The 10,151-nt window shown below is 41.8% G+C and overlaps 1 protein-coding gene across 1 annotated transcript; it reads left to right on the forward strand.

The window, feature by feature from the left end:
• The first annotated feature begins 261 nt into the window (after positions 1 to 261).
• On the forward strand, positions 262 to 8,369 carry LOC125634341 (thiosulfate sulfurtransferase/rhodanese-like domain-containing protein 3). Its single transcript, XM_048844935.2, has 4 exons — positions 262 to 476; positions 4,965 to 5,135; positions 5,333 to 5,492; positions 8,157 to 8,369. The coding sequence occupies exons 1-4, from the start codon at positions 374 to 376 to the stop codon at positions 8,221 to 8,223; spliced, it is 501 nt and encodes a 166-aa protein (XP_048700892.1). The 5' UTR covers positions 262 to 373; the 3' UTR covers positions 8,224 to 8,369.
• Positions 8,370 to 10,151: the final 1,782 nt, after the last annotated feature.

The following is a 10,151-nucleotide window of genomic DNA, read 5'->3' on the forward strand; positions in this document are numbered from 1 at the left end:
AGCTGAAGGGTAAACACAGAAGCTTGCACTTGTTAGCTTAAGTCTGTTAAATTCCACATTAATTTTCCAACGTTGGGACTCCACAACAAGGATTTTTTTTTTTTTTGAATTAAGCAGAAAAATCAACTACTGGCGTGGGCCTCCACTTGTCCATTTCACGGGAAACCCCAGCTAGGAGGCCTCACTTTGCCAGCTCCATCACCCCGCCTCACGCCCGCAATGGGCGCAGCCCTGCTGTCACGCGGGCAGGCCCTTTCAAGGGCTTGGCTCAGCAGGCCAGACAAGAGCGAGCTCCGCCTGTCGTGCGCTGCCTAGCGGGGCGGCCTGAGGGCGAACAGAGACGCACGCAGGCGCCGCTGCTTGGGGTCCGGTCATGTGGGGCTGCCGCGGGCTGAGGTGCGGCGCCCGGGTTCTGCTTGGTGTCCCGCGGGCGGCCGGGGGCTGGAGCAGCAGCGGCCCCCGCCCGCTGCAGCCCGGTGAGTAGGCGCCGTGCAGCCGGCTGTCCCGCTGGGCAGAGTGCCGGGCTTAGGCCGGAGAATGTTCCTAGCCCCGTTTAGAGGAGCGTCGGCAGGGGGCCGCGGCCGTCGTGTGGGGGAGGCGAAGCTCCGTTCTTAGCGCGCCAGGGACAGGCGCAAGGCTTGGGGCACTGCTGCACGTGAAAGTGGCAGGGCGGCGGGGGGGGCGCGTGTCTGGCAGCTGCGGTGTAACGTTAAAAAAGTATTGCACGGCTGGGACTGAGCAGGCTCCTGCGAAGTGAGGCTACTCCATAGCATCCGCTGAAGCTGCTGCCCTGCCCTTGACTCTGGTATCACGCTCGCCTAGATTTTGTTTACACGGTAGTCGTAGCCCTAGGTCCCACGATATTAGAGAGCCATGGTGGGTGTGGTGATACGGTAGAAGTTGTGAGCTGACTGATCAACCTCTTTTGGAACCGGAAGTATGTGATCCGGCAGCAGAGACAAAAAAAGACAAATATGTTAAATGTAAACTTAAACCAAAAAAAAAAAATTTTTTTTTTACAAGGTAAGGAAACTGTTTCTGTGCTTGTTTCACTTTAAACAATGATCGTTAAAAGCAACATTTTTCTTCTGCATATTTAAGTTCCAAAGAAGTATTAAGTCAATGTTCAGCTGTAAACTTTTGAAAGAACAACCGTAATGTTTGTGCAGAGTTATGGACATTCCCTTCTTTGTTAGTGATTACAGAAGTCTAAGAAGTGCGTGGGCCTTCTATAATCAGGCACACAAGGCCTGAAGACTCTAAGACAGAGGTAATCAATAGGCAGACCGTGGGCCAAATCCAGACCATCAGATGCTTTTGAATGGACTCTGAAATCTCTTTAAAAAAACAGGAGTACGTGTGGCACCTTAGAGACTAACTTATTTGAGGATAAGCTTTTAAATTGCCACAGGTACTCTTGTTCTTTTTGCGGATACAGACTAACATGGCTGCTACTCTGAAACCTGACATCTTTTTATACTTTATTGTTGGGTGGTGTGGTGTTCTTTTTTCCTCCTGTCTCTCTGGAGTCTGACAAAAAATAATTGACTATCCTGGCTCTAGGATGACTGTACAAGCAGACAAGTGGTATCTGGAAAGTCAAGAGAATTTTAGCAATTGAAAAGGAAAGTGACTCTTAATCACTGTTAAATTTTATGTGAATGCTTCTAATTTAAAATGACTATGGCCCACGTTTTTAAAGGTGTTTAGGTGTTGCTGAACTCAGTCCAATTGACTGTCAATAGGATTTTGGCTCTGAAGTGATTAAACTGCCTTTGAAATGACACAGGCTCCTAAATCTGTGTTTACAGAATAGCACAATGGAGTTTACATAGCACAATGAAGCTGGGGCCTCTGGGCACTACTGCAATACAAATAGTAAGTGTAATAGTAAAATCTAAATAGTGTTAGTGATTTTAACACCTCTCCGGCCATGCTAGTCTCTTATTTAGAGCCCTTTCCTGGCTCCCCTTTTCTCATGTTAGGTGTTGGAATGCTGAGCACAGCAACACCAAAATACCTTAAAAATTTGAGTCTAAGTATCAGTCCTTTTATACAGAGTGTTTTGTTTTTGCTGGAGGACATCTTGAAGGTATGATCACATATTTACTGGAAGTGCTAATAACTGAAGGAACAAATCTGAAATTAACAAACACACAACCAAAATAAGTATCTTTTTAGGCCTCTTTCTTATACATCATAAATAACTTTTTTTTAAAATTTCTATTTTTATTAACCTGATGGTAGCAATAAAAATGATTGTATGTAAGTGGAATGAGTCTATGACCAGCCAGTAGGAAACCAAGGATTGTAAATAAACATCCATTTTATAGTGCTTAAGAGTTTTATTAAAATGCAAATGAACCTGAGGGACAAGCACAAACCTTAACATAAATACTAGTAGAAAATACAGTCTGCATTTTTGTGATTGAGGCCTGCACCTGTGCTGATAAAGTTTCAAAAAGAAACAATTTCATTGTCAGTATTGATCAAAGATAGGAAGCAAATCCCACTTCTTTGATTGAGCCATCTCACAATACCTTTTTAAAATCCACTTTAGAACCTCACACAGAATAAACAGCCCAGTCCTTCCTGACTCTTGGAAAGAGAGAAACATGTGTATATACTTTATTTCTAATTTTGGGAGGCACTAGGATAACCATGGTGACAGATAGTGGAATAACTCAGGCTCACATTAACATCTGTAAACTTGCCATATAGGGTATGTCTACACTATGAAATTTAGTCGATTTAATAGAAGTCGATTTTTAGAAACCAGTTTTATACAGTCGCTTGCATATGTCCACACTAAGTGCATTAAGTCGGCGGAGTGTGTCCTCACTACCGTGGCTAACATTAACTTACAGAGCGGTGCACTGTGGGTAGCTATCCCACAGTTTCTGCAGTCTCCGCTGCCCATTGGAATTCTGGGTTAAGTTCTCAATGCCTGATGGAACAAAAACATTATCGCGGGTGGTTTTGGGTACATGTCATTAGATCCCCCTCCCTCCATGAAAGCAACGGCAGACAATCGTTTCGCTCCTTTTTTCCTGGGTTACCCATGCAGATGCTATACCACGGCAAGCATGGAGCCCGCTCGGCTCACCATCAGTGTACGTCTCCTGGGTGCCGGTGGCAGATGCGGTACGGCATTGCTACACAGCAGCAGCTCCTTGCTTTCACGGCAGATGGTGCAGTAGGACTGATAGCTGTCGTACGTCTCCTGGCAGACCTCGGCGAGGTCGATTGGGGCACCTGGACAGATATGGCTATTCTCCTCTTAGAGCACTGATTGGGAGCCAGAGATTTCAGGTCATTTTCTTTAAGTTTCATCTCATGGAGATTCAGCCCTGCCTGGAATACAATGCAAGCTGGAGGCTTCTGCCTCAGGCTGCTCTCCCAGCCGGCAGCACCGCACGGTCGCACCTACCCCTTGCTCCCATGGCTCATGAAAACTGGACAGTAGTAAGGAGCAGTTCAACTATAGGCTGAGCAAGTGCAGAAAGTAGGAAATTTGTATGTTGGTAGAATGTGCCTTTGGACATTTAAAAGCTTGCTGGCGCTGTTTGCAGACTTGGTCAGACCTCAGCACAACCAACATTCCCATTGTTATTGCTGTTTGCTCCATAATATCTGTGAGTAAGGGGGAAACGTTTATGGCGGGGTGGGAGGTTGAGGCAAATCACCTGGCATCCGATTTTGAGCAGCCAGACACCAGGGCAATTAGAAGAGCACAGCAAGGCGCACTGCGCATCAGAGAGGCTTTGAAAACCAGTTTCATGACTGGCCAGGCGTCAGTGTGACAGTTGTGTGTTTCTCCTTAATGCAAACCCGCCCCCTTTGTTGATTTTAATTCCCTGTAAGCCAACCACCCTCCCCACTTCAAAATAAGGTAACTATTGTTTTGAAACCATGCATTCTTCTTTCCCCCTTTCCCCCCCCCCCCCGCCTTCTAATCTGCAATAACCTCAGGGATGGAGATGGTAGGGGGAGCGTAGAACCGTTCTATGATTCTGGGGAACTGCATGGTCACCTGTGCTGCTAAGTTTGCCATGCTGACCAAACAGGAAATGAAATTCAAAAGTTCCTGGGGCTTTTCCTGTATACCTGGCTAGTGCATCGGAGTTCAAAGTGCTGTCCAGAGCAGTCACAATGGAGCACTCGGGGATAGCTCCTGGAGGCCAATACCATTGATTTGTGTCCACACTACCCCAGATTCAACCCAGGAAGGTTGATTTTTAGTGCTACTCTGTGGCGGTTCAATACAAGACAGGACACGGCTTTAGACAAGCAAGCAGGCTGGTCTGCTGACGGGATCTCCCCTGTCAGCTTTTCCACCTCTCTTTTATTTCTCTCCCCCCTGCGCATTACATACTCCAACCGCAAAAGGCATCAACAAAGGAAATAATATGACTTTGATTAATATTCTTATTTACCAGCCTCTATCTACTACAATCTTTGTTCTCAGGCCTTGAGCCTAGGCCAAGGAAGCTTCCCACGGTTGATGTCCTTATTTTGACTTCCCAAATGGTCCATGTTTCCATGGTCCATGTCCTTGGACAGAGCAGAGCAATGTGTGCATTGCTCCTACACAACAGTCAGGGTGTGCCCTGACTGTTTCCAGGTGCATGAATGCTAGATGAACTCTTCAGCTACTCCCCTTGTTGGGGAGGAGTACAGAAGTCCATTTTAAGAGCCCTTTAGGTTGACGGAATGGGGTTGGTTGTGTGGACACAGTCTTTTTTTTTTTTTTTTTTTAAATCAACCTAACATGGCTAAATTCAGCCTAACCCCGTAGTGTAGACCAGGCCTTAGTGAATTTTCAGTGGTAAATTCCCCCAGATTGCCGCATCTTAATATTATTATTATTTATTAGCATGATTACTAAGGTAACCACCTTTTCCAAGATTTCTTTATGATTTTTCCTGCTTCTTGTGGGATGACAGTCCTTTTTCTTTTTCTAGGTCTGAGAACTGTTAATGTGATCTTTCGTAATCTTGACACTGCTGCTGATTGTAGTCTTTCCTATAAAGAACTCAAAGGCTTGCTAAAATCCCAAACGACTCTTATTGATGTTCGAGAGAAGTGGGAAACTGGACAGTTTGGAAAAATTCCTGGCTCCATCAACATACCATGTAAGTCATACATATCACTGAATAGCAACAAGATCAGAAACATTTAAGCCTAAACTTGCAAGCAAACCCTGGTGACTTGTCATACATATTGCAACTTGTTTTTGTCAGACTCTTCTGGGAAGCTAACTAGTATAAATCTTCACCAACAAAACTCCTTCATGAATTTCACATAAAAGACTTTGCATCTATTCTTGCAGTGGGTGAGGTTATGGAAGCTCTACAGATGAACCCAAAAGACTTTAAAGAACGGTACAATCAAGATATGCCTGCTAAATCTGACCATCTAGTCTTTTCCTGCATGGCAGGAGTGCGAAGCAAGAAGGCATTGGATATTGCTATGTCTTTGGGCTTCAGCAGGTAAGCAATTGAGGTGCTGGCTGGGTAAGCTCCTGTATGGAGAACAGGATTAATGGGAAAAGTTGCTGTCTGCAAAGTAGACTGCTTCCTTGGTGGGCTCAGGGAGATTAGAGAGGCTGCAAAGACAGATGAAATCCCCCATTATTATTGCTTTTTTAAATCTTCTTCATATTGACTGGGTACATATCACCTCAGGAAAGGATGCTCATAAAACATCTAGAAGCTATAAACGATTGCTTCTTGGAGCAGCTTGTCCTGGCACCCACAATGGAAGAGGCAATCTTTTATTTAGTCCCAAGTGGAGCACAGGCTCTGGTCCAGGAGGGAAATATAGCTGAACAGTTTGGTAATCGCGAGCATAATGTAATTAAACTTACCCTTGTAAGGGGGGCAAATGCCAAAATAAACCCACCACAGTAGCATTTAACTTCAAAAGGGGGAACTGCACAAAAATGAGGAAGCTAGTTAAACAGAAATGACAAGGAACAGTCACAAGGGTGAAATGTCTGAAAACTGTAGGGAGACTAATTTAAAAACCCCATAATATAGGCTCAAACTAAATGTATACCCCAAATCAAGAACAAACATAAGCTAAACAGCAGTGTAAAAGGCAATTACAGGCAAAAAGTCATTTTCTAAAAATTGGAAGTCAGCATAAACTTTGGCAAATCGAGTGTAAAAGTATAATTAGACAGGCCAAGAAAACTGGAAGATCAACTTTAAAAAACAGAAACTAACAGCAAGAAAAATTAAGTATATCAGAAGCAGGATGTGCCAAAGGATTATCAAGGAGCTAAAGGAGCACTCAAGAAAGACAAAGCTGTTGCAGGGAAGCTAAATTAATTCTTTTAATCAGTTTTTCACTGCAGTGAAAAATAGTGGGATTGCAACACCATACTCAAGGTGTTCCCTACCCCTCCTACTGCCAGAAGTATTTGGCACTAGCCACTATCAGAGACTAGATATTGGGCTAGATGGACCACAGGTTTGACCTAGTATGGCCATTATCTTAAGGGTACAGGTGAAGATGTGAAAACAAATGGAATAACGAGTACCTAAACTGTTGGTGTGGTGTTTTTTTGTTTTGGGTTTTGTTTTAAATAAAGATGGTACTTTGCAGCTGTTCCCAGAATGTAGTTTGAGACATCTCTGGTCAATCAGTAACAAGACTTTTCCCACTGCTGTCAGTTCTGCAAAACTAGAACAGTTCTGGGAGGCTTAACTGAATTCTCTTGTTGCATGTCAAAAAAAACTGTTGGCTGATTTTCAATTGCAGTGCCATCTGTGCAACCCTATTGTCGTCAAATCATGCCCTCAATTATATAATCCTTTGCTAGATTGCTCAGGTATATGGTAATTAAGGGCATAACATGATTGCACAGGGGTAAGATGAAAGCAGCACTTAGCTGCAGAATTCTTATTACTCAGGTTCCTCTTATCTAACCATCAATCTGACTTTCAGGGCGCAGGCAGAGTTTGGACTGCTGGCAGCCTTTGCTCTTGTAAACTGAGCAAATATTGAAGTGGAAATAGTTCATACCAAAATGGAACGCCATAATTCCAATCTTCTACTCTACTCTTCTGAGTAGAACCAGACTAAACCATCTATGACCCCACATTGTTTTGTGTGTGGGTTGTGTTTTTGTTGTTGGGGTTTTTTGTTTGGTTTGTTTTTAACATGTTGAAACTTCACTATCTGTTTTTCATATTGCTTCATAGAAAAGGCTCTTTTTTTGTTTTTTCCTTCTTAAGTTTGGTTACTTTATAGATTGGAAAAACCTCCTCAGTTAATGTCAGCACACAGTTCTTTTTAAACTGTCATTCTGGCCCTAAATGCTCCACTACCCACCCACCTGCCCCTTTATGCTATCTTCTAGGTAGTATAGCATTTGGGAAGGTGTCGGGGACCAATCAGATATTGAACCTTCTCTCCCTCACCTCCATTAATATAGGGAGTCTCCTTAACAATCTGAAATCCATATTGCAAACATAACAGGTTAGCTAATGAAGAACTAGGAACCCATCAAACAAGTATGCATGGAAAACATGAATGGTGGATTTAAAACAAAAACTCCAACTTTCTTAAACTAGTGCAAATGTGAGGCCAAAATGATCTTCACTGTAATGGTTTGAAATGTTAGCACTCTACCAATGCATTCAACATGTTTATAAACGTCTCCTTAGAATGTATAGATCTGAATCTAGTCTCAAAGTGAGGTTTGGACTAAGTTGATAAGGACTAAATTGGTACCACTTAAATCTCCCAAAGTAAAGTGAATCTACTCCTATTACACAACTACTTGATCAAACTGTATTTAAACATGGCCTGTGTTTTTTTTTTTTCTGAATGCAATATGCATTGACCATATGCCACCACTTGCTTGACATTAATCCCCCATGTTGTTCATTTTCTCTAGTTGAAATAGGATCACTAAGTGAAAGTCAACCATAAAGACTACTGCAAAATATTTGCATTTTTGCTCTGTGAAACTAGGAGCAATTAGACTGTTTTGCAACAATGAACACTACCACTATTGTACAGTGTTTCTTAGAGAAACTAGAGAATACTTTTTTTTTTTTAAAGCAACTAGGCTTTATTCTTTTTGTACAAGATTACCAGTAATAACATCTCCATAACACTGACAATCTTCTGTGTACTTTCAGAGTTCAGCACTATGCTGGTGGTTTGGAGGAGTGGGCAAAATATGAAGCACCAGAGACAAAACAATGAAGATGAATTTTGGAATATAAGCCTTGTTATAGTGTCCTGATATTAATACAAGATATTACTAGCCTTGTGTGAAATAAGATTGAGAATGTGGGGTGAAGGGGAATGTTTGTTTATATATGTAAACTTAATAAACACTGTTAAAAGTAGCTGGTTATTCTGAATTTAAAATGTGATTTGAGAGTTGAAGATTACACAAGTAGCAATTTGATTCTCCTTTGGTCATATGTTAAAATTACTATGAAACTACTCCATGAAAAAAATTTAAAGCTAAGGACTCCAAAGTAAAAACTGAACATACTGTACTAATGATATACTTCATAGTAATGTGTACAACAGGGGATCATGGTTAAACTTATGGTGATGAACAGACTTTATAAATTTTGTTATATAGTCCTCTTGCCCAGTTATTTTAATTGGGTTAGAATGATACTTGGTACTAATCTGCATATAGTAGCTGTTCTTAACCTGTCTTGTCAGAAGGGCAAATAGGAAGGGAGGAACAGATCCTGCAAACACAAGAGGTGACACTCTCAAATTTGACTGCAAAATGTAATGAGCCTGGCTACAAGAGCTATGTAAAGATACTTCAAGAAGGTTTAGTAACATTTAAAAGTAAATATAGACTTTTGGCTAGAAAACTACAGACAATTCATATACCTTCCTTATGAGCCTAATGTGAAATAAGAATTTAGGCATATGACCTGATAGTATAGATGTGATTGATTTAGGTTTGGATTCTTCAGAGCCCAAGGGAGTTAGACACTGACTAGCTCTACAGTGAGAAATACAGATCAACAATTATTAGCAACCCTGCTCATATAAGTACACTTGCTATTGTATTACAGTAGAATCCCCAGTTTATAAACTGGGCATTGAGTTCATAAAATTGAACATTATGAAGTTATAATCGGTATGGTGCATAAGCTGTAGTTTGATGCACTGCATCATTTTGTCCTTCATGCTATGGCAAAGTGACTTCCAATGCATTGAAGGAATCAGAATATGAAGGGATGTCTACTTGCTGCTTTGACATTTTCATTATGTAACATATTCCCCATCAAGAAAAATGGTTTGCATAACTTATAGCTTATAAAACTGAAGTTCTGTTGTGCTTAGACTTGCAATTTGTTGCAGGTTAGATCACAGGCTACTCCATGAGCAGCTTTGCCCTTTAACTTTCCACCTGCATAGGAGAAGAAATGTAGATTTTTCTTCTTTTTCTTTTAGATATGGGTCTGACTGGTTACTTGTGCATGACTAGACAACTTTAATGATCTCTAATGGGGTAGCAACTATTGAGCAGTGGGTTCAGTGTAGGGTACACAGCTGTTTATATTGCCAAATGAGGGATGGGAGAATTACCAGGATAGATTCTTGCTAAATAGGAATAGAGAGGTTACTGTGTGGGGAAATGTTGAGAATCGCTGCTTAAGTCCATTTGCAAGTTATTGGAACATGAATTAGCAGTGCTTTATATGATAAGTGAACTACACATGTCCCCTAATCTGTACAAATAGCTTTCCTCTGGAGTTGGAATTTTGACTTAGCCTTCTTTGGCATACTACTTGATGACCTAACAGACCACCTCTTTATGTTCAGTCCCCAAAGGTGGGACTTACAGGAGCACTAAGCTAGCCATCCCCCGCCCCCTTTTAAAGGAAGAGGGTGCTTTTGGAAGGGCACTTTTCAACAGTAGAACTCTTCCTCCTCTCCACCTAAGTTGTTTTGACAGAACCTTGATTTGTTGGTGATAAGGGCACACTTTAAAGTTCTCTCTTGCAGGCTTTTATTAAGGGTGTTAATGTAGATTTGCCTTAGAGGGACAGTTGGTGTCATGTGTATCTTAAATGTTTGTACAAATATGTGGGGATAAGTACTTTAAAAAAAATCTAAAGGGTGTAGACATCCTACTAAAGGGTACCAGAAAC

Source organism: Caretta caretta, chromosome 3, assembly GCF_965140235.1.
Source record: "Caretta caretta isolate rCarCar2 chromosome 3, rCarCar1.hap1, whole genome shotgun sequence".
In the NCBI taxonomy this organism is placed as follows: domain Eukaryota; kingdom Metazoa; phylum Chordata; order Testudines; family Cheloniidae; genus Caretta; species Caretta caretta.

What these genes read in the sequence shown, in the direction of transcription:
- LOC125634341 (XM_048844935.2), top strand. Translation starts at nt 374, where the DNA reads ATGTGGGGCTGCCGCGGGCTGAGGTGCGGCGCCCGGGTTCTGCTTGGT. An exon ending in CCCCCGCCCGCTGCAGCCCG is followed by an intron (nt 477 to 4,964) that starts GTGAGTAGGCGC and finishes TTCTTTTTCTAG; the next exon opens with GTCTGAGAACTGTTAATGTG. An exon ending in TGGCTCCATCAACATACCAT is followed by an intron (nt 5,136 to 5,332) that starts GTAAGTCATACA and finishes CTATTCTTGCAG; the next exon opens with TGGGTGAGGTTATGGAAGCT.